The 25,546-nt window shown below is 40.9% G+C and overlaps 1 protein-coding gene and 1 long non-coding RNA gene across 3 annotated transcripts in view; both read left to right on the forward strand.

Moving 5' to 3' along the window:
* unc5db (unc-5 netrin receptor Db) overlaps positions 1-19,607 on the forward strand; it is a 206,724-nt gene extending 187,117 nt beyond the window's left edge. For both annotated transcript variants that reach the window (XM_086110673.1, XM_086110672.1), the window contains 2 exons: positions 2,934-3,112; positions 15,285-19,607. In XM_086110673.1, coding sequence (XP_085966799.1) covers positions 2,934-3,112; positions 15,285-15,489 — 384 coding nt within the window. In that variant the 3' untranslated portion in view covers positions 15,490-19,607. The remainder of the gene's footprint in view (positions 1-2,933; positions 3,113-15,284) is intronic.
* A 3,453-nt stretch (positions 19,608-23,060) lies between these two features.
* On the forward strand, positions 23,061-25,546 carry LOC147204637 (uncharacterized). The gene is made up of 2 exons (XR_015100933.1): positions 23,061-23,184; positions 24,471-25,546. It is a non-coding gene; the product is annotated as an uncharacterized LOC147204637 (long non-coding RNA).

A 25,546-nucleotide genomic window follows, 5' to 3' on the forward strand; every position in this document is an offset into this window, starting at 1 on the left:
ATGAACACCACCTGGGAGCTTCTCAGAGCAGCAACCGTTGTCTGTCAGCGGCTGAGCAGCTCCACTGGAGCAGCTCGGAGTTTGAAATCCTTATTCAAGAGCACCTTGACAAGCGGCTGTTTAGGCAGAGGAGAGTGATACTCGTCTGCTCACGAGTGCTTTTTCACACTCGGTCACTTCCATGCTTGTCTTGCCCCGAGGCCTTTCAACACGACGAAGCTTTCATCATCCCGAGTAGATTTGAGTTCCTCGTCAGGTATGACAACCAAGCAAAGTATGTTTTTTTTTCTCCATCCACGGCGGTGGTGGAGCTGATTAGCTTAGTTATATGTTAATTAAAAGAAGTCTGTCGCAAACACAACCAAGGCGAGCAGTGATGCCGGTTCAAAATAGCAACCATTCTTCCACACATCACTTCAAAAAATTATATGTGAGTGCATCAACAAAATAACAAAAGACAATGGATCTGATGGACAAAAATATTTGAATAGATAATAATAATGCAAAGAGAGTAAAATTCACATTGTTTATTAATTGGATGCCAAACCATTAAAATCAACTTTTATTTGATGGGAACATAACTGACACTTGACATTTGACCTTGATTCAAGCCTCGTGTACTCCAAGTGAAGAGATCTTGATCCACTCTGAAGATTTACCTCAGTTTCAGTAGCCCGGGGAACAGTTGTACTCCAAAATGTTTAAATACATCTCAATTTGTGGAGGGAAAAAAAAGTGACTCCGTAAAAATTAATCGACTAATTTTACTTGGCACTTGATTTTTTTTTTTTTTTTCAAATCATTGAATTTTGGCAGCGATGTAAACCACACTCTTTTTTTTTAAGACTTAAGATATCCTTGATTTATGATGTGAGTAAATAATAAAGGATATATCTTTATTGAAAGCATAAGCGTTCTTCATTGCAGGCAAAGTCAACTAATGATTGCAAGCATAAGCGTTCTTCTTTGCAAGCAAAATCAAATTATCATGACAGGCAGAAGCATTCTTCTTTGCGAGCATAAATTGTCTTTGCGAGAATCAATCGAATAATATGCGAATGTATGATTACTAAAAATAATAAATCCAACAAATTGGAATACAGTTATACCAATTAAAATATTTCATATTTGAAAATGACAGCCATGCATCTATATTTTTTAAAATGTAGGCGGTTGTGGGCTGTTTACCCAGTAAAACGGGAACGTCTGCATATTAGCAAGTCTCGCTTACCGAGGGAATAGAACAGTCCCAACCGACTCTCCATTTATCCCTTTCAGGGACAGTGGTTAATACAGCTTATCAAGTTATCAGGTTACGGGTTATCATTATTGGTGCATAAAATGGTTGAAGAATTTGAACTTTTCACAGTAGCACTTTCTCTAAATGATGTGTTGCTCTTGTTCAGATCTTGATAAGTTCTTGTTAGGACCGCTTGGACTTGTTTTATCTTTTCCAGAGCCAAAGTAACAACCGAGGCTCCTCTATGGCAAGTCCGTGAAATGGGAATAGCTGTTCATTCACTAAAGAGTCCAGGTGATAAGAATGACAAAAAATAGAGTAAAATATATAATGAAAGCTTTAATAGCAGAGCAGGAATACATAAAATTGTTGAAAATAAGTAAGAGCAGGTACAAGGGAATAAAAGGAAAATAAAATGACAATTTGCTAATCGCTTTTGGGGATGACAATAGTTCTACTCACTTCAATCCCTCCCTCGAATCCCTCAAAAAGGTTAAAAAAACTAAACCAACAAAAGTCCAGATGAAAAGGGTGACAATTCACGATGCGCCAATTCGAAAGTGCAAAAAATGCCTTAAAAAAAAATTCCACTTCTTGGGTGGACAGCCGGGTGATCAGTTCCCCGAAGTCCACGACAATCTAAATTTATTAAAATCGTTTTGGGCCGAGGAGGAATAGGTTCTCCCTTCTATGACGCAGTTTTTCTCCTAGCCTTTTTTTAGCATTGAATTTTTGAATATGTAAGCCTAATAGACAACAAAATTGCTCCAACCTACCTTGAGTCTCACACAGAAAGCAAAAAGGAATGAAATGTCATCTGTCAAAGCAACTGAACCATTTGCTCCATCTGAGAAAGAAGCTCACGGACTTCCAAGAAAAAAAAAGCCCCAAATGCTCCAAGCGCATGCTTTTAAACCCTTTCTGGAGAAAGTTACAAAAAAAAAAAAAAAAAACAGCAGTCTTAACATTTGTAAAAAGCTGCCTCTCCTTGTTTGATCATTCCAAAAGGTAATGTTTTCTGCTTTTTGTGGTTTATACTCTTTGCAGCAAAGTCACACCCCCTCGGGCAATTAATGTGATTTGTACATTTCCTGTTAGTTGGGGAAAACTGCAAAGTCATCTCCTTCCTGTCAGCCTTCACCCGTTTGGCCACTTTGTCAAAAGTTTCCATTCAAGGCTCTTCTATGCATTCCAAATATGCAATACATTCTACTTCGGATCAAACATCCCATTACATTCATCTCACATGCAATGAGAGATCCGAACATTTATTACTCCGAAACACTTAAGACACATTTGTGAGATACATGTTGATGGGCACCCATTTCTTTCCTCAACAAAACAGAAGTAATGCTGTTTCTGAGGAAATATGTCGGCCAAACTATTTTGTAATTTGACGGCTATGATATGATAGCTATTAGCTGACAAGCAATTATTTGGATGTTTTGGTCTGTGTGAGACAATGTGTACCGAATGAGATCGTTTTGACAACGGTGTCTTCCATATAGGAGAAAACACAAAGAAGCGGGAATTCATAGTTACATTATGTCTTTTGTGTGTACAAACAATTTCATCACATCAGATATGTTGGTGTCATGTTGTGCTGTGACTTTTGAAAAATAAACCCCCCGCATTTGATTTACTAACGGATTAAAGCATGTCACCCCCCACTTCTTTCCCCCCCCCCCCCCAGACTGAAAAGGAATTGGTTCCAGTTTTCATGCAGACAGACTGCACCATCACCTCTCAGACGGGGCCCAAGGCTTTCAAAATCCCCTTATCCATCCGCCAGAGGATTTGCGCCACCTTTGACACTGCCAATGCCAAGGGCAAGGACTGGCAACTCTTAGCCCACAAACTCCACTTAGATCGGTGAGCCACCTGCCTCTCTCGCATTTGATCTGCACTCTGCCTGCCTGCAATAGCAGAATGTGTTTTCACTGATTGTTGAAATATAACACAGAGAGAATACAGATATTTTCCCATCACATGAACTCGTAGACTCATGAAGCGCACAACCACTCCGACTGTTGTTGTATGTTGGACAGTGGCAGTACTTGTTGGAATGACTGGTAGTTTTCCTGCTGTGCCTCGCGACCAGTCCTGGGTGTCACTGAAAAGTCGGTTGGGATAGTCCATGTGCAACCTTAAAGACGACAGGCAGTGTAGGAAATGGATGACTGGTGCCGGCGACGGGAAGTGAACCGGGAAGATGTGACATCGCGCGTTGGCTCTCCCAATAACGGGCCAGGAAGCAACCCCCACTTTGTGGACCCTCGTCCGACTATCCAACCCCCGCGCGACAACCGACCGCGAGGCAACGCGGCGGCCACGCCGCACGAGAGGGGACGAACGAGTGCCAAGGCGCTGCCCACATGGCGAGCCGAAGCTGAGAGAGACACGCCTAGGTTCTCACTGCCTTTGGTTTTACGAAGCCAACCCGGTTTCCATTCGTTTCATCTTTAACCCCGATGAGTAACCGACATAGAATCGGAGAACTACAAAACGAACGCTTCGTTTTTACGGCAGCTCCCTCTCATTTATTTACGCTCTTGCATTTGGTATCTCACCGAGGTTACCGTTTAATCACCGTTGTTACGGTCATTCGGATTTGTTTTGTTTTAGATTTTTGCTATCCTAAATCGGAGTTAAACACATTTAGATTATCGTTCTTTATTTCGATAGAATTCCTGGAGACCCGACGGTAGTCCAACCGAGTCTCCGCCGTTCACACTTTGATGGAGGGTGTGATGGTGATGCGTTAAGATCATAGAGAGGACAGGGATACGTTTACAATCAATGTTTTAATATTCATTCTTACATGATTTAAACCAGCCAGTCGCTGGGAATTCACAGCAGTAATCACGAACATCTTAATCAGGATAGAAGATAGATTTATGTTGATTATATTTTCCCCGATCATCCTACAATAATAAAGCAAGGTATTTAGGAAAGAGTTAAAGGATAGATGATAAGGAGAAAAATGAGAAATAGAGGATAGATGTATTGTTTTTGTTTGTTTTGTTGTTTTGTTTTTGTTTTTCTGTTTGTTTATTGAACATAAAACATATACAGTAATAAATTGACAGAAAGTAAGGTGAGCAAAATAGTAAAAAGGAAAGAGAAATCAGTCATCATACAACACAATTATTATGTTCAAAGGAGTAGGAAGAACTAAAAAAACGTATCTAGTCCTACCCCAAGTTATGTATTTATATATAAATAGATCATTTTTACATTAATCAGAAAAGAAAGAAAGGAAGAAGTCTCCATAAAGCCTCATGCTTTTACCCTTAACCGTGATATTTTTACAACTTTTGGTTTGTATTGGGATTTTATACATACACACCCTGGCACTCTTGTGTCAATTTTCTCTTGTATTTATGATGGATATTGCAGTACCTTTATCTATTTATCAACTTAATTCTGATGTATTATTATATTTAATTAATGTTTAGAATTTATCACCTTAACTCTGATTGATGTAGGTTGTTTGTACAATTTTTTTGAATTTGTTTTTGAACTCAGCAAGCGATTTACTCATTTTCAGGTCCGTTTCGAAATTATTGCTTGGTGTTTGTTCTTGTTTTGAGTTTTTTGAATAAGTTGGTACCTCTTAATTCATAGCAGCTTTCTCGAATTTCGAAAAACTTCAGAATGTTTTGGCAGAGCAGGTTATTGTGTGCCTTGTACATTAAGTGAGCGATTTTAAAGTCAACCAGATCATAAAATTTCATCGTGTTTCATTTGATAAATAGTGGATTTGTGGATTCCGTATATTTTGATCTATTAATAATTCGGATTGCTTTTTTTTGTAGTTTTAGAACAGGGAGTGTGTTTGTTTTATAGGCATTTCCCCATATTTCCACACAGTAGGTCATATATGGTAATAATAATGAAGAGTATAATGTGTGCAAAGATCTCTTATTTAGCACATCCTTGATTTTGTAGAGGATCCCAATGGTTTTGGCTATTTTTCTTTTTACGTTATCGATATGTGGCTTCCAACATAGTTTTGAGTCTATTACTAATCCGAGAAACTTGGTTTCATACGCTCTTTCTATCTCAATTGAGTTTACCATCATTTTAGCTTGGTGTTTGATTGGTCTTGTGCCAAAAACAATTAACTTCGATTTTTTCAAGTTAAGTGACAATTTATTCCTGTCGAAGCAGTTTTTAAATTTGTTTAATTCATTTTCTACGGTTGTCAGGAGCTGTTTCAGATGTATTCCAGAACAGTAGAAAGTTGTATCATCAGCAAATAGGACACATTTAAATTGTTTTGAGACCTTGCAGATATCATTTATATATAAGATGAATAGTTTTGGACCAAGCACAGACCCCTGAGGAACTCCATGAGTGATTTTCAGTTGATTCGTTTTTTTATTGATGAGCTGCACGTACTGATATCTGTTATCTAAATAGCTTTTTATCCATTTATAAGCTACACCTCTAATGCCATATCTCTCTAATTTATTCAATAATATACTATGATGTATTGTGTCAAAAGCTTTTTTTAGATCTAGGAAAATCTCAACAGTAAATTCTTTGTTGTCTATATTCGTGGCTATTGCTTCCACAAACTCCATAACTGCTATTGAGGTGGTCCGTTTTTCCCTGAAGTCATATTGATTTTCACTGAACAGCGCATGTTTTTGTATAAAGCTATCAAGTCTGCTAGAGAATAGTTTTTCTCATATTTTTGAGAATAGTGGTAGTAATGATATTGGTCTATAATTTGTAAACAAATGTCTTTCTCCACTTTTATAAATTGGAATAACTTTCGCAATTTTCATTTTTGATGGAAAGATACCTGCTTTGAATGACAGGTTGCATATGTACGTGAAAGGTCGCACGGCAAATTCTATAATCTGTTTTATTATTGTCATATCAATATTAAAGCAATCAGTTGACTTTTTATTTTTAAAAGTTCTTACAATATTTGATACTTCTTGTTTTACAGCAGTAAGGAACATCGTGGAAGAGTTTTTTTTCTCCATATCTATCTGTTTCAAACAAGTTTGTTGGATCAGGAATTTGTTTTGCTAGGTTCCTGCCGATATTGACAAAGTACTCATTAAATTCAATTGCTATTTCTGCAGTTTTATCAAAAATAGTATTTTTGCCTTTGATAAAATACTCTGGATAATCCACTTTTTTAGGACTATTTCTGATTACTTGATTAAGTATTTTCCATATTTCTTGTGTGTTGCTTTTATTCTGCTCTAATAGTGTATGATAATGGTCTCTCTTACTAGTTCTTATAATATTTACTAATTTATTTTTATAGGTCTTATATTTTTTTCTGCCTCTTTAGTTCTCAATTTTTAAAAAAAATTATATAAGTTGTTTTTCTTTTTACATGCGTTTTCTATGCCTTTCGTTATCCATGGCTTACTTGGGTCTTTGTGCGTTTTGGAGACTTTAGTTCATGGAAAATGTTTATCATATCAGGAGATTATGGTAGACTGAAATACTTCAAACGCTGTATTTGGGTCTTCGTTTGAGTAGACCTCGGTCCGGTTTTGTTTTTCTCGGTCTTGCTTAAAAGCATCGATGGAGCGTTGGGTTCTTCGTCTTATTTCTGATATGTGAGTTGTTGACTTTGTTTTTCTATCAAAATAATTATGAAAAATTGCAAAGGCAGGTAAATAGTCACTTATATCAGTAATGAGAAGTCCACTTTCCATTTTATGATCAATCTTATTTATAAATATGTTATCTATTAATGTGGCCATGTCAACTGTTATTCTACTAGGTTTCAGGATTACTGGGAAAAGACTGTTGCTGTACATAGTACCGGGTATTTATAAAGTCAGTTGTTTTTTTGTGTCCATTTGGTTTTAGTAAGTCAATGTTAAAGTCACCACATTGTGAGGTGCTTATGATAAGAAAATTGACATAATAATAAAATAATTGAGTAAATTATGTTAAAAATTCTTTGTCTATCATCGGGATGCCTTTCTCAGATTGATCAGGTCTCGAAACGCTCCCGAGGTTCACCTTGCCTAATTCAAAGTCGTAATATGATCTTAATCGGCGATCCTCTCTTTATCAGTTATTTTTGTATTTGTATTCTGCATTATGGGAGAATGCTATTATCTTGTGGTTCACGCATCCTTACCTATTTGTGAAGGCTTTGCTTGTGCTCGTTCTTGTAAGGGCTCATTACAAAAATCCACAAAAATAGACCTCCACATTGCAGAAAAATACACTGAATCGGATAAAATCCCCGTAGGAATCCAATACAGGGTTCGTCTTGGTTCATCCAGATTGAGTAAGGAATGTAAAAGGGGAAACTCGCCATAAAAGCGGAATTGAGAATTTTTTTTAGAGAAGTTCAAAAAGGGAGAAAAAGGAGAACAAACGATGGAAAATCCCCGCGCCCGGTTGCGCTGGTGTCAAAATGGGGAAGTTTCTTCCTCTGGTTTCGCAACGAATTGCTGAACTAATGGTGCCGTCTTCACAATGCATGGTTTCCATTATTACACTTTTTTTTTTAAAATCTTGCACTTGACAAATACCCCATATTTGAAAATATACAGTTAATTAAATAATAATTATGAGGAGAATAATAATAAAGGGCGGCCCGGTGGTCCAGTGGTTAGCGCGTCGACCTCACAGTGCAGAGGTCGTGGGTTTGATTCCGGCTGCGGCCTCCCTGTGTGAAGTTTGCATGTTCTCCCCGGGCCTGCGTGGGTTTTCTCCGGGTACTCCGGTTTCCTCCCACATTCCAAAGACATGCATGGCAGGCTGTTTGAACACTCAAAATGGTCCCTAGGTGTGAATGTGAGCGTGGATGGTTGTTCGTCTCTGTGTGCCCTGCGATTGGCTGGCAACCGGTTCAGGGTGTCCCCCGCCTACTGCCCGAAGACAGCTGGGATATGCTCCAGCACCCCCCGCGACCCTAGTGAGGATAAAAGCGGTTCGGAAAATGAATGAATGAATAATAATAACAATTGAGAAACTAATCAAGACTCAATTAAAACGAAGCCATTTTGAAAAATAAATTAAATGTAAATGAATTAAAACTAACTGAAGTCAAAACCAAATAAAATAAACTCTAGTGGGGTGCAAAAGTAGGTATACAGTGGTATCACATCGGTCTCATGGAAAATCATAAACTAATACAATCTCTGATCGATACCACCTAAAAAGAGGACTGATCAACTCTGTATCAAAACTTATTTCACCATCATAATAAAATCCAGTTTTGATGTAAATGAAATGAGATGAGTTCTTTCTTGACGTTCTTTCTGTATAATTCAGTGTGGTTGTACATCACTACAAATTACAATTACAATATCAAGCAAGGACAAACATCATGTGCCTGATGAAATGTCAAGCAAGTGTAATGGAAAACAACAGAATGCTCTGGTAGGCTCGTGCACGTGTGTACGCGCGTAACACATGGAGACAACACCGATTGTTAGGGTCACTTGGCTCCTCAATTATTTTTTGATTTTTTTTTGCAGGGTTCTTAAATTGCGGTGGCTCTAATCTCCCGCTCAGTGGTTCATGAGCGAGTCCTTTGGGGCTCCAAATTATCTCGATAAGATTTTTTTTCTCCGCGCTGGGTAGTGGCTTTGGATCTCACTTGATCAGACCAAAGGCTGCAACCTGTTTAACTTGGCTTGTCATTCTCTTTGGAGAGTTTTAATGAGCTGCAGTGAAACACTGACCTCCACTGGATTATCTTGACATGACAAATTCATTGGCATGGCAACAGGCTCCTGAGCTTGGGCGACCACTCTGAAATCGAAGCAATGCAGCGTTTCTCCTCCTCCCCTTATTCCTCATTTCCTTGATTTTTTTTTTTAATTCTCATGAAGGCTTCCAGTGCAAACCACTTTGTAATGCCTGCTCAAAAGGAGCATACCATTTGTGTTTAAATGAATACGGAGCCACTTCCTATTTCGATTTAGTACTAATGTTTGCCAACAGATATTTGAGGTGTTGTGGGATATGTTGTTGAATGTGTTTGTTTTGTTGCTGTTTATTATATCCATTAAATTTGATAGACTTAATTGCTCTGAAAAATCTGATGGTGAATAGAAGGCTTGATCAACAACTTATCCTTTAAATAAAAGTTTATATATTTTCAAATTGTTTGAGTTGGATTTATCTATGCGTGAAGGTTTGTTTGCATGGAATTATCAACGCGTTTAATCCTTTTGGAAATGAGGGAATGAAAATCCTGTTGTAATCATGCAACTTGCAGCGTTGAAAGAGCAAACATTATGCAATTGCGTCCCTTCCATCCATCCATCCATTTTCCGATCCGCTTATCCTCACGAGGGTCACGGGGGGGTGCTGGAGCCTATCCCAGCTGTCTTCGGGCAGTAGGCGGGGGACACCCTGAACCGGTTGCCAGCCAATCGCAGGGCACCCAGAAATGAACAACGATGATCCACACTCACACCTAGGGACAATTTTGAGTGTTCAATCAGCATATCATGCAAGTTTTTGGAATGTGGGAGGAAACCGGAGTATCCGGAGAAAACCCATGCAGGCCCGGGGAGAACATGCAAACTCCACACAGGGAGGCCGGAGCTGGACTTGAACCCGGTACCTCTGCACTGTAAGGTCGACGAGAAAAAAAAGATGAGACCGCTGACGACATCATCTAAAACATGTACATCACAGAGAATTAAAAAAGTGAGAATTTGCAGTTGATAAGTGATTCTGCAGAAGCGCAGACAACGGAGAAATTACACCAGTGAGCCATTTTTAGTGCTACTTGTCTTCAACAGCTGACATTGGACCAGAGGAGGGGAACACCCTGGACTGGACATCAACTTTATTGACCTTCGAAATGAAGTTATGTCCATCCAGCGCTTTCACCTGACAGCCAGTCACAGATGCTTGGTGCTCTTTTGAAAGTCAAAGAGCCAAAATGTCCCCTTAAAATGGGGCACAGCAATACATATCACTCGAGTTATGATTCAGACAAAATGGTTGTATCGTGTCTGCAAGTCACATCTTTAAAGAATTTCTAACATTTTCACCTGTGGTGGATTTGGTCAGCAGCCTGCATGAAGAACTCAGACGGATTCTCATTCATCACACATGACCATCACTGAGTCTCGTCACCCCCAAATTTCATTTGTGGCATACGGATGACACCTATGGAGCCACAGCCATAAAAAGCCATTCAATGCTGAACAAGGTGCCCTGAAATTTATAGTTTGGAAACCCACCTCGCCCTGATCTCAGCATCTCAAAAGCCGCAAGGCACTTTCATATTGAAATGGTTTAGGAGCACATTCCTTATACAGTCAAGACACACAGAAATTACCTTTTGACGATTTCTGGTAAAGAAAAGCTTGAATCAGAACGCGAGAAATCTTCAACAGAATCAGTATTCAACCACGGCCATCAGACCAGACTGGGTTGACCAAAAAAAGGGACAGCAACAATCCATCCATCCATCCATTTTCCGAACCGCTTGATCCTCACTAGGGTCGCGGGGGGTGCTGGAGCCTATCCCAGCCGTCTCCGGGCAGTAGGCGGGGGACACCCTGAATCAGTTGCCAGCCAATCGCAGGGCACACAGAGACGAACAACCATCCACGCCCACACTCACACCTAGGGACAATTTAGAGCATCCAATCAGCCTGCCATGCCTGTTTTTGGAATGTGGGAGGAAACCGGAGCACCCGGAGAAAACCCACGCAGGCCCGGGGAGAACATGCAAACTCCACACAGGGAGGCCGGAGCTGGAATCGAACCCGGTACCTCTGCACTGTGAAGCAGACGTGCTAACCACTGGACTACCGGGCCGCCCGACAGCAACAATGTGAATTAATATTCAATGCATCGAAGTATAGTGTTACTAGTAAAAGGAGTAGTAGTACTAATACTGCAGTACTCTAGTAATTTCAATGATCCACAATTAGACTGTAAATAGGCGGCCCGGTGGGCGACTGGTTAGCACGTCCGCCTTACAGTGCAGAGGTGCAGGCTTCGATTCCGGCTCCGGCCTCCCTGTGTGGAGTTTGCATGCTCTCCCTGCGTGGGCTTTCTCTGGGTACTTAAGTTACCTCCCACATTCCAAAAACATGCGTGGCAGGTTCATGGAACACCCAAAATGCCCCTTGGTGTGATTGTGAGTGCAAATGGTTGTTCGTCTTTGTGTGCTCTGCGATTAGCTTGTGAGGACAAGTGGATCACATAATGGATGGATGGACTGTTATTGATTTTGAGAAACTAGTCTAAATACACGTACTCATCTTTAGTGACATCCAGTATGAAAAGATAGGGAGGGGAGGATCTCTATCAGTCGATCAGTAGGACTTCCTCAATATCCATCCATCCATTAGCCAAGCTGCTTATCTTCATGCGTGCCACGGGCGTGCTGGAGCCCATCCCAGCTGTCTTTGGGCAGTATATGGGGTACACCCTGAACTGGTTGCCAGCCGATATCGGGGCACACAGAAGACAAACAGCAATTCCCACACACCATCAGACTGAGGGACAATTTAGAGTGCTCCATTAGCCTGCCATGCATGTTTTTGGAATGTGGGAGGAAACCGGAGAAAACCCACGCATGTATGCTGAGAACATGCAAACTCCACACAGGAAGGCCAGAGCCGGAATTGAACCCTGCACCCCTGCACTGTGAGGCCGAAGCACTAACCAGTCGACCACTATATATTCATGTCAGTTTTGTGTTAATTTAAACAGACCCTTATTTCTCACTTAATTCGTCAATTAGTTACTAAATTGAGACAAGATATCATGATTTAGGTATTCATACTTTAGTGACATTTTTGTTTGGCGGTGTACCGTAGCTTTTTTTCATATAAAATGGGTGCCCTTGGCGCAGTACAGGTTGGGAAATAATGTGTTTGGAGAGTGAACACCTGAGGAATTCAATCGCAAATGATTTTTAAAAGCCGTCATTTGTAAGGACTTGTTTTGGGGACAGGAGGGTCACAGGTCCAAGAGCTGCTGGTTGTGGATATTATGAGTCATTTGCTACAGAAATGGTGATTCTTTCCCTGAGCCAAGGCACTGAACAACGTCTCCCCTTTTCTGCTGAGATACGTTTGTGGTTTTTCATCTGTGTGAAAGCGACTGGAACGAAAAGTCTGTTCATTAGCGAGTGCCAAATGATTAATGAATGGATGGAAGGTGTTCCGCAATATTTGCCCGTCTCTACGAAAGAAATGGCCTTGAATCTGGATTTTAAACATTTCTCTGTGGAGTTTGCATCCTTTCCCTGCTGCAATGTGGGTTCTCTCAAAATATTTGAAAAGCACTATGTCCTTGAGTACAGTACACTAAATTGCTTCAAATTCAGTCAGCGCAACCAGCTAGCTGTTAAAAAGGTACAGCATCAAAGATCGAGATGGACGTTTTAGATCAAAGAAAAAGCATTAATATTCACCGAGTAAAACAATGCTTCCTCTGCAAGAAATAAAACAGCTGAGCACCAACTAAGGATTGGCACAAGGCCCTTTTTTTTATGATTCAACCACACAAGAGCGGTTAGCAGGACGCTGCAAAGATAGGCTGACGTTAACGACATCAATTAACTCTCCAGCAACATCAGAGCCCAATACGACATTGGCCAAGGCAATCTGAAACACCACAAACCATAAAATAAGGTTAAGTGCGAGTCCGACTACTAAGTGTCTCATGGTGTGTTTGTTTTGTTTTTTGTTTTTTTAACTGAGCATTTAAGTGCACTCATTTGGGACCTCATAACATACATAATAGAAATGCTGATTTTTGACATTACTATTTGGTATCCTTGATCTGTGATCCGTGTTTCATTGACAGAATATCAGTAATCCCTGCACCATGTAAACGAGGGCGTATGCTGATGCAATCAGTTTTGCCCGCAACATAATTTAGCCATGACAGGCAGAGCAGAAAAACACATGTCATCTGTCTACGTACGCTCTATCTGCACTACACAGCAGCCAGAGAAGAGTAGCCGTTATATTGAGGACCCGAGAAAGTGGCAGAATCGGGTCACAAAGAAAATTAAGAGAAGTTTTTTTAACGACTGAGTAATGTGAGCAAACAAAATCCTCCCAGGGTGGTGGTGGCATAACAGTCGAGTAAACCAGAATAAATTAAATGGCTCGCAAAGGCTCAAGAACGTGTCAATGTGTTAAAGTACGACCAAGCGGAAAGCTGGCGAAGGAGGGTCATCTTGCCCAGGCGTAACACTTGCACTGTGTTCTTAATAATCGGCAAGTTTTGATTTCTTTGGTTTGGCTTTCAAATTTTGTGAAGATTCTTATAGTCATTATATCCATCCACGCAAATGCATTCGGGCGACTGCACAATATTTTCCAAATGAAGAAACAGACGGAAATATGAACAACTATGTGATTTCATAAAAAGTGGAGATTAGTATACGCAGATAGAAATGGAGAAAAGAATATTAAACGTTTTCTTACTGCAATCATAAGTTGTGAATAGAGTGCTTTGCTTTCCTGTGAATTGCTGAACTCATGGTGAGTTGTCTGACTACATTTTTGGCGAACTGAGCTTCAATGTGTTTTGCTTGGAGTCAATCAAGTTCTAATATTTGTGAACTTGATGAATCAAATCCGCAATGCCCTTGAGTTTTGATTTGGAATCAAATGTGCCGTCTTCATAATGCGTCTACTAATGTGGACAAAAAAAACACAAAAAAAAACGTGATCTGGATTTTCAGCTTGACCCAATTATTATTTTTCAAGCACACTGCTATTATTCTGGGTACCGCTATACATAGTATAGCTCTGAATAGGAGAAGAATGATTTGTGTGGCTCGTCAGCCAGTTCCGAGAGCAGAGGAGGAGTACCACGTTCGTTACCAAGTCGCTGCAGAGCAAGCAAAAAATTAAAACAAACATGTCAGGAAGCCATTACAGTTACTTTTCCATGACTCTCCATCAAACGACTTACCACGAATAATAATGATAAATGTGATGACTGAAATAGTGGCGCGCCGGTGGTCGACTGGTTAGCGCAGTGGTGGGCAAACTACGGCCCGTGGGCCGAATCCGAATCTTTTTAATCCGGCCCGCCGAAGGTTGGTCCACAATTAAGGTTCGATGTGAATGATTGCATTCATTTCAATTGGACTTGTAATGACAGGCATTTCACCGCCAGGTGGCGCATTGATTTGAAGTTGCAGAACACGGGGGGGGGGGGGGGGGGGCAATCTTTTCGACCACCTAGTACCTCTGTATCGCTCTACTTCTACTGGTCTGATCACAACCCATCTGCAGTGATGCACAGGCTAAAATAGGTCATCAACAACACTTTTGTCATTTAAAAAAAGGATATTAATACCGTACTTTCATGCTTTTGTTCTGTTGATGTTTGATATGGACTGTCAACAAATGCATTTTTTTTTTTTAATGTACCATAGCTCGTGCTGCCTTCTGTCAAATTTTAAAAGTCAATGCGGCCCCTGAGCCAAAAGGTTTGCCCACCCCTGGGTTAGCGCGTCGACCTCACAGTGCAGAGGTCTCCGGCCTTCCTTTGTGGAGTTTATATGTTCTGCCCGTGCCTGCATGGGTTTTCTCTGCGTACTCCGGTTTCCTCCCACACTCCAAAAACATGCATGGCAGGTTAATGGAACACTCAAAATTGTCCCTAGGTGTGAGTGTGAGCGTGGATGGTTGTTTGTCTCTGTGTGCCCTGCGATTGGCTGGCAACCAGTTCAGGGTGTTCCTCACAGACTGCCCGAACACAGGTGGGATTGGCTCCAGTACGCCTCGCGACCTTTGTGAGGATAAGCGGATCAGAAAATGGATGGCTTGATGAAATATTTACCACCGTCACATATTCTGTTGCGTCTGAACAAAGGTACCGATGCTGTACTGTAAGCTCTTTGTAATGTAACTACATTATTTGCCCCAAATGGGAAAAGCATGAGATATTGTTAGAGCAGAATACCAGAGACCATTTCTTTTCCATTTCCAATTTCAGTGAATGTAATGACTAGGTATCGCCAAAATGCTTGTCCATAGCTAATGTCCCCCGTGTTTATGATTCTTTTCTATTCATTTTCCTTTTTCCTGCACCTCAACAGAAACCTTGGCTATTTTGCAAAGCAGCAGAGTCCCTCGGCCATCATCCTGTGCCTATGGGAGGCCCGCCACCAGGACACGGCTGACCTTGACTCTCTTGCCAGTGCCCTTGAAGAAATTGGCAAGATCCACCCCAAAGGTTCCCCCAAGGATCAGGATGAGGAGGCAACTGACTCGAATCAAATACAACCGTGCAGTCTGAGATGAACGTGCACGATTCCAAATCATACGGCTTGAAGACTCAGCGTCTCAATCTCCAGGTGGAGGGCAGAACCTCAAGCTCACAGAGTACAGATGACGGTGTCGATGTCGGTGGGATGCGAGGTGATGTAGAAACCATGATCTGTCTGAACAAGAAGAGTTTAGGCTTGGCTTGTTCTGGTTTCCACGACGACTGTACTTTTTCTGCTATTAGCCTGTCTAATGACAGACTGCTCATCAGCTTCTTCATGTTATCCTTTTGTTGACAACGGAATTTTCTTTGATTGTATTCCATCCTAGTGGATTGGTGGCTGAGGAAGATATTGTGTGTGTCAAGTGATTTCTGAATCGGCAATGAGAACAAAGGAAAACTCCACCATCTCCTGGGGGATATTATTGTCATATATTGCGTAAATGTTGTATTTGTGAGAATTCCAAGTACTGAACCATATTCATCTCTTTCAACTGTCCTGAAGATCGAGTTCTATTTTCAGACTTTGAATATATCCATCCATCCATTTTCCGAACCGCTTAATCCTCACTAGGGTCGCGGGGGGTGCTGGAGCCTATCCCAGCTGTCTTCGGGCAGTAGGCGGGGGGCACCCTGAATCGGTTGCCAGCCAATCGCAGGGCACACAGAGACAAACAACCATCCACGCTCACATTCACACCCAGGGACAATTTTAGAGAGTTCAATCAGCCTGCCATGCATGTTTTTGGAATGTGGGAGGAAACCGGAGTACCCGGAGAAAACCCACGCAGGCCCGGGGAGAACATGCAAACTCCACACAGGGAGGCCGGAGCTGGAATTGAACCCGGTACCTCTGCACTGTGAAGTCGGCGTGCTAACCACTGGACTACCGGGCCGCCCCACTTTGAATATAATATATGTGAAATGATAAAATAATAATATAGGCCTACTTTATATATCATCTGTCCTACGGCAGGCAGCGTGGTCAGCGTGTGACGACCTGACATGGTCACTGTCCAGTGGTAGAGTGATTTCATACCGCATTTTTACATCTGATATAACTTTTTTATTTTTCCAGTGTCAGAAATAGGAGTTAATTTCCGAGAGCTGTCGGGGGTGCATGACTGCGGCTTATCAACTAATTACACCATTAAGAGCTGTCATGATGACTTCACATGAGCACACCAAATGAAATTCATCCTGCCACCCTGTTTTACCGGGGTGGCAGCATGTTTCTGAAACCGGAAGTCACATATATTCCCAATGTATTTCGACACCACGAAGACTTTGAGAACAATGACTGACTCGCATGATACAAAAGCCAAAATCTAAACAATAAACTATTTGTTGTTCTAATGTTAGTTTCTCTTTTTTGTGATTTTTTTTCATGTTTTTATATTTGACAGACTAAATTCACTAAAAAAAAGTTTATGATCACAATGAACTCTGACTGCAGCAAAAAAAAAAAAAAGATGAGTAGAGGAGACTGGGGACAATTGTAACCTTTTGTGTCTCTAACTTTGAACTGCTTTGATCTAGGGTGTTTACACTGCTCTGCAAACTACGCAGCTTCAAGTGTCGATTTAAAAAAATGGTACAGCAAACACAAAACGCATAATGTAGTCTCAAATACAATGAGTGAAATGTTACAATTGGCCCCAGGGTCCGGGTCAGTCGTAACATACCTTGGGGTGAAATGTAACATGATGAAATGAAGACCATGTTTTGTTCAAAAACATTGAAACAAAATTGCTTTGGTTCTGCAGAAGCTACAACTTAAAATGCATGAACATATGAATCTTGATGAGAATAAAATTGAACAATACAAGGTGTCACTGTGCACGAGCTGCAATCAACTTTTTGCAAGGTGAGCGTCTTTTCCCATTTTACCTTTTCAGAACTCATCTTCTGCTCTCGGGTAGACTGTAATTGTAACGCTCTGAGTTTGACCAGTCAGAAACGAGCTGTGGTGATGTCATTAAGTCAACAGTCTACAGTCAACGCGCACTTACAAATTAAGTGTCATGCCTCTGAGTTGAAAACTGTTCTGGAGCCTCCAAACTATTTTTTCAAACAAAAAAAAAAAAAAAATCCTCACAAATATTTTCTGCATAAGGTCCATTGTGTAGGAGAAACGAGTGTTTCACTAGCATGGGCTAATGTTTCTCTAGTTTCATTTGATGTGTTCCATGAATTCTAGCTTGGATGGATGGATATACAGTATATATATATATATATATATATATATATATATATATATATATATATATATACATATACACACACACACACACACATCCAATTGTGTTTTACCACTACTATTTACGCTCAAAATTCCATTTTCTCTCACAATTTTCTCTGTTTCTGCTTTCTCATGCTATGTTCCCGCGTGCAGATTACGGACGAAACTAAGGTGATTTGTTCCTAATTGGAGCAATTGCAAGTGTTCCAACTGTCCCCGATCTGCCCTATATCTTTCCAAGACATGAAATTATCTACTTTCTGACTGGTAAAATAATTTGGATACGTCTAAATTGCATGATTACTGCCTTAGATGAATATAAATGCAATGTTGCTGCTGCGGAGTAAAAGAGGTGTGCTGTAATCAACGTGTTTGGTATACTGTACATTAAATTCCCTTTGCAACAACACGTCAGGAATATAACTATCACAGTCCTTGTGGCCATGTGCAAGCATAGTCACTGATGAATGGAGTTGCGTGAAGGGGCCGCACGCTCCCATGTAACACCTGGTCCATCGGTGTTATTCATTCAGGCAATCAGGAATTACAGCCTATGTTAATGGCTGTCAAAACAGCTTTGCTACATAATTCATTGTGATGCGCTTGAAAATTTTGGAGCAGCCATTCAGATGTACGCCTTATGATTTGTCAAACGGAGCTCTCTCTGGGAAATAGCCAGTAGAGACTTATTCGGATCAAGGAAAGCACTATTGTGGAGTAATTGGAATTCTATTATTCATCTTGGAAAAGTGTCATGGATATCAACAAAGATGCAGCCACAACAACGTCTAACACAAGTGAACTTTTGAGGCAATTGTTTGTTTGTTTGTCAGAGTGTTTTGGGGGTTTTTTTTGCTCTCAATAGACAAAGAAGTGAGCTACAACTCTTTGTGGGGGCGCTATAACAATTACGTAGTTTGTTGTAAGATACATCAGTGTGTTTTTTTAAAATATATAAATCCGATCTATGAAATATTTGCAAACCATAGTAAGAAAATGATCTTCAACGTGTAACACATTCAGTTTATTCTGTGCATAGATGCGATTTAAACACATGAAATGCATTGATTGACATTCTGTTGGCTCCTTTGAACATGACAGATTATTATTGTTGAGTATGTCAGTGGTTTATCATGGTGTGACTAAATTGCCTTGTGACTGAACGACTTTACCGGAAGAAACAACATAAATGTACAAGATTGTCATTTGCATCCACATGCATTTCCAGCCCAAATAAAAAAATTACGAACATCACTTTTTACCGGCAGGTAAATGATGTGAATTCTTTGGTTCATCTCTTTAACTGTGACGGAGGCTCGATTTTATTTGCCAAAATGAAAAGCTCATGTTGCACTGAGAGCATCCTGCCTGTGTTTAATCAGAATTCACATTCATTTGGGTTGTTTTTCAGACACTGTATGCTAACTGTCTGTGTTTTTCAGAATGTGATGTCAGACGTGCACATATACAGTATACGTTTGTTTTCACCACTTATAATGCTTTCGTCGAACACGAACTGGCTTCAGCGGCTAAAGTTTGAAGTTGTACAAATGATTTCCTTTGACCTAAATCGGTCCTCATGCCGTTATTGTGCTGCACGCATGGCCTTTGGCTTCATATCACTATTCTCGTGCCTTGTTTAACTACTGTAAATGGCGAATGTTACAGACGCGGATGAGAAAAATAATCACATTGATAAACGATTAAAGGTCTTAGTTTAAACGTATTTAAATTATCATGTTGAAAAGAATACAGAGCTTTTCTAGTGCTGAACGTCCAAGGTTTGGTCATGCCTGGGCAGCTTTGTGGTGTATTGGATCAACAGTTATGGACATTTTGGATGTTTTCTGTATAGTACAATTTGAAAATATATATGCAGCCTTTTGGAAATAAATGTACAGTTCAAAGTGATCAGCTGTTTGGGGTTTTTTTTGTTTTGTTTTTTTTAAAATATATTACATAAAGCGGCACGTGGCCAACTGGTAAGCGCGCCGGCCTCACAATGCAGAGGTGCAGGGTTCGATTGGAGTTTGCATGTTTTTTCCCGTGCCTGCGTGGGTTTTTTCCAGGTACTCTGGTTTCCTCCCACATTTCAAAAACATGCATGGCGGGTTAATGGAACACTCAAAATGGTCCCGAGGTGTGAGTGTGAGCGCGAATGTTTCGATTGGCTGGCAAACCGGTTCAGGGTGTACCCCGCCTACTGCGCGAAGACGGGTGGGAGAGGCTCTAGCACGCTTGCGACCCTGGTGAGGATAAGAGGATCAGAATATGGATGGCTGGATCATACAGAGTGTATCCAGTGCAGCCCAGCTCTGCATTTTAGTGCTAGACACAGAGCTATAAAAAAATAATAAAACAAACATATACCGGGAATCATCACAGTTTAACTGCAAATCAGTCCAGTTTCTGGGATAATAATCCATCCATTTAGGAAGCAATGACTTTTGCGAATGAATTTGACCTTCCATTGTGCAAATGGGATAGACACCGGTTGAAAGGAGAAGGAATTTACAAAACAACCCCGATTAAGAAATCTTGTACGTGGTTTCTGAGGCAATTTTCCCTCCTCACATTTGCTCAGAGTGATTTTTAGCTTGCTTTCTGCATACAGGTGCAGTATGTGTCCTTGTCTCTGGTCGGTAGTCTTTTGGTGTAGCCCAAAGACCTTTTTCAGGTGGAGGAGTGATCCCCAACCACCGGTCCGCTGACTGGTACACATAGTACCTGGCTGCATAGAGCATATACTGTACATCAACCCCCCCACGACCCCGCATCCCGTCGATTACCTTCATGAGTACGATACGGTAATTCAATAAATAAGGTGATTTTTTTTTTTCTGTATAAGGACTTCTAATTCAAATAGCTTACTGTTTTTTTTCAATGTTGTCTCCCAGCACTGTCACACACTTTCCCATCCATGCAGAAGCTTCCATATTCCCGCAGCGTAAAAATCTTTGGACTGATGTCTCAGCCAATTGCTCACAACACTTTTGACTTCATCGTCACTTTCAGACTTCGCGCACAACTACTAAAGCAGGTCAAGAAACAAATAAAGAACAAACGCAGGGGGTCATCGGTAAGAAGGAGTCACCTTGCATCATCACGCAAGGCCTCACACAGCAGCCCAAACGGTGCAGGCCATCAACGAGCTGGGATGGGATCGGCTCCCTCATCCCCCTTTACAGCCCAGACCTTGCATTTCAGACTTTCCCCTGTTTGGTCCCTTAAGAGCATTCACAAGACGCAGGAGAATGTGGCCTAATAACAGCAGTAAGTAAACACAAGATCATGTTTTTCAATGATGTGCAGGTTCTTTCAAATGAAAACAAATTAGTCAAAAACATGTTAAAAATCGATGTGGATGCAGCCACGTTAAAGCATTGCAACTATTGATTAGCTTGCCCTTTCCTCAGACCTGAATCCAGTCGAGCGCATCCACAGCTGCTTGCGGACTGTTAATGAGAAAGACTGATGCCTTCTTCATTGTCTGAGAAGATGTATCCGGTTGCCTCATCGGGAACCCCAATAAATTAATAGTCTAATGCAGCGGTTCTTAACCTTGTTAGAGGTAACGAACCCAACCAGTTCATATGCACATTCATCGAACCCTTCATTAGTGAAAAACTAAAATATGACTTTTTAAAGAAAAAAAGTAAATACAATTTCAAGACATACGTTTTAAAAATTTTACGACGTACTATCACGACAGTCATAGTCAATTAGTCATAACTAATTGACATGTTGAGTCGGGTATGTCTTAACCTCCATGGCAGAGGCTCCGTCGAACCCCTGAGACCCGATTCACCGAACCCCTGGGGTTCGATCGAAACCAAGTTAAGAACCACTGGTCAAATGGCATGTCTTCGTTGATTTTGAAATTAGGAAAAACAATTTCTAGAATATGAAGTATGTAGGAAATACATGTGATGTGTACCGTACATGTGTACATCCAATCTGATTCCAATTTTGTATTTCCGTGGACAGCACAAGTCCTTTAGCAGTGAACAGCATACATCACTGCAGAAGAAGGATAGACGTGGTGCTGGGACGTGCACAAGCCAGTACATTCTATTTGCTGTCAAAGCGGGAAGAGAAATGCGTATGTGTGTACCGGCTCTGAGAGTGTCAAAGAACTGTTAGCGAATCTCGTCTCGGATTTCAAACGCTTCTATTGCCTGTTCCGAATTTCAGGCTTTCTTGCACTCCGCTTCCCTTTTTTGTCTGTAATCGACCTGCTCCGGCTGCTGTGAAGAACACTTTCAAGTTGTTTGAACAAGTGGTGAAGCACGCGCTTCAAATGAAAAAGTCATTGAATCAGAATACCGTGCCGATGACCGAATGCCAGAGGGCGCGTGCATACGTTGTTGGAGATCAGCAGCATTCCACATCGCAAACAAAAACTAGAGAACAATTCTGCTTACCCATCTCCGCGTAAAGACTTGGGCAGACACTACGGGCTATTTCAAATCTGTTCGCGATGCCGTTTCTTGACTAATGCGCGAATTATTTACGTCTTGTGACCTGTTGTAACTGTCATATGCTTGTGCAGGAGTTTTTTGCCTCACTCAAATTATCCTCAAATGAGGGTAGTTCGAGCGTGGGGTTTTTTTTCTCCCCCTCTCCCTCCCTTGTTTCTTTCTGACTTTCGGGTTGAGTGAACGCTGGCGCGTTTTGGCTGCCGCTGCTCAACCCGTATTGTTTTGTGTTTTTTGTTATTGTAAAGTGTCCTTGGGTGTCTTGAAAGGCGCTTATAAATAAAATCTATTATTATTATTATTATAATTATGTGTGTGTGTGTGTGTAGATATACAGTATATATATATATATATATGTACAGAGAGGGAGAGAGAGAGATCTCATCCCATTTAACATGTTTAGAAACGTCCATGTCAAATCACGTTTCGATGGCATTGGTTCAAAACCTGTGCCACAATAAGCCCACAAAATGTTCATATAAATTTCCTATTTTTTTTTCACGTTTGTGTATGTGCGCGCGTGTGTGTGTGTGTGTGTGTGTGTGTGTGTGTGTGTGTGTGTGTGTGTGTGTGTGTGCGTGCGTGTGTGCCATTTTTTGGTCTCCTGAAAAGTGATTATGTTGGAGGTACAAGGATTCCACCCGACGCCAGTGTCATGCTGAGAAAGTTTGATCCTGTTCCATAACTTCTCCTGGAGCCAAGGGACAAAATTCATAAATTTTAAATGCCAGGAAGGAATTTAGAAGCTTCTCTTTATGGTAGCTCCGGTTTCCTCCCACATTCCAAAAACATGCATGTCAGGCTGATTGGACGCTCTAAATTGTCCCTAGGTGTGAGTGTGGGCGTGGATGGTTGTTCGTCTCTGTGTGCCCTGCGATTGGCTGGCAACTGATTCATGGGTGTCCCCCGCCTACTGCCCGGACATGCCTGGGATAGGCTCCAGCACCCCCCGCGACCCTAGTGAGGATCAAGCGGTTCGGAAAATGGATGGATGGATGGATCTCTTTATGGTATGTTCCAATTTGTGCAATGCACCCAGTCTACCTGTGCCTACAGCAGACTATTACAGGAGAAAAACATGATTTTTTGATGTTGAATCTTTCCAACCGATGCTGACTTTGGTACAAGATGTGGGCACAAAGTGATGAAATTGATCTGAATGGAAATCTACATTTTATTTTTGGAAATGGGGTTTCAAAGGTTCAGCTGTGTCTCTTGCCTTATCGCCTTATCATTGAGAAACACAAGTTCCAGTTCCGTAAATGAGTAAATGGTGCATGGGAAAAAAAATATGCAGACTAAGATAGAGGGGGTAAGAGAGAGGTATTTTGCTGCCATGTGCATTAAGAGTTTAAGAAAACGTACTTATGGTCTGGTACCTGTGTGAACCTGTATATTGTCAGCTGCAGTTGTAAAAACCATCATCCAGCCGACTCCTCCCCGCTAGCTTATCCATAGATTTCTTCTCACTCAAAAAGCACAGTATGATTCTGAAATTTGAAGTTCATTCTGACCTTGCTCTCGTTTTAATCAACAGCCACTGTCCACAACATGAGTCTATACCATGCAAAAATTGTTCTTTTGTCCCGCCCTTTTCCTTTGGTTGCATATCTACAAGCTGCAGACAACCGCTCCTGAGATAACGTTAACCGGCAAACGAGAATGAGGTTTCCCAAAACTGACTAGCTGTTTTTGATGACTGGCATCATAAATTACAGTTTGAGCAGTATGCTATTGAGAGCAATTTAGAACTTTCACAAAAAGTAGCAATGCTTGCCCAGTCCAAATTATCGAGTATTTTAAATGAATATGTAATGCCACGTGAGGAGCGGAATTAGGACCCAGCGGCAGACATGACACGGAAGTTGCGAAGTAAAAGTCTTTATCGACATGGAAATATTATGTAATTACAGAGAGCAGGGCTGGATGCAGAGGACATGGAAGGGAGCTGGCAGAAAGCTCGACGTACTGACAAGTTGCATGCCACTAATAGTAATCCAAGTTCATATACTGGAAGACATCATGCCTATATGACAGAATAAAGATACAAAGCACAAAACAGCTTTAGCAACTGCAGAGCAACTGAAACATGAAGGAGGAACAAAGTCACAACAGTGCCCCTCCCTCAAGGGGCACCACTCACCTTGTGAGGGAACTCTACACTGTAAAAGAAATACTCAAACATAAGTCCAAAACAAGAACAATCTGAGTCACTAAAGAAACACTCGAAACTTAGTTGACTTGGACTGAGACATCATACAACAAGCTGTCATGTTGTGTCTTGATTGTATTCCAGCTCTAACTGGAGTGAAGGGCGTTTCCCTCCAGCAGGTGCACCTGTGCTTCGTTTCCCCATCAAGCCTAGTCCTGTATTGAAGGACTGACTGCTGGTATGCCTTGTCGGATTATTGACCTTGCTTACTGTTGTGCTTCAAGTGTGAGTTTCTAGACCTCTCGATAACCCTCCATGGTCGCCATTGTTATTCATGGAATCTTGTTTGAAAGTATTTTTGTCATCCTAGTACTGCTCGTTGTTTTCGTATATATGATTTTATTTTATTTTTTTTTTGCATTTACAAATGTTAGGACCCATTATTGCATAAGAGATGAATGTAATAATGTGCTTGCTAAAAGATGTGTTGTATTGGTTAGAAGGCATGAAATGGAAACGTCAGTAAAACATGTATAAGCTGACAGGAAAGAGAAAAGAAAGAAAGAAGAAGATGGCTTGTACAAGTTCCGCATATTAAGAGGAACTACATGAACTACATAATTTTTACTGGCCTTCTCTGGAAAGTTCCACTGAAATGTTATAAATGCATGTGCTTCGATCATTTGGGACTCTTTTGCTCTTGAGCTTTTTTTTTGCTCTTGTATACTCCTTCCAAGATCGAGCAGGTCGTGCAACTGCTTTGACAGAAGATGCCTGATTCCTTCTTGCATTTTGTGCAAGGTGCAAGGGAGATGGAAATATTTTTGTCATCTATTGGATTCACTCTGACGTTTTTCAATATCGACAGTTAAATAAAAAAAAGAGGGCCAAGTCAGCAGCCTATTTATCCTCATTCCAAACCGTAGTAGAATTCGATTGTCGTGGACTGAGGTGAACTGACCACTCGGCTATTAACCCTAAAAAGGACCATTTTGCTTTCAGGGTATTTGAGGATTGTAACCCTTTTCATCTGGATTTTTGTGGATTAACCCTTTTGAGGGAGTCTAACTTTGTCTTGAAGTGAGTAGCATTATTTTAATCCAAAAAGGATACTCTTCAGTTGTCATTTAATTTTCCTTTTATCACATTTTATCTTGATTACTTGAAACTATTGTATGTATTGCTACTTCATGATTAAACGCTCCTATTTTAAACATGAA

Source organism: Hippocampus guttulatus, chromosome 5 (genome assembly GCF_054856545.1).
Source record: "Hippocampus guttulatus isolate MCC_2025c chromosome 5, RoL_Hgut_1.0, whole genome shotgun sequence".
Lineage (NCBI taxonomy): Eukaryota > Metazoa > Chordata > Actinopteri > Syngnathiformes > Syngnathidae > Hippocampus > Hippocampus guttulatus.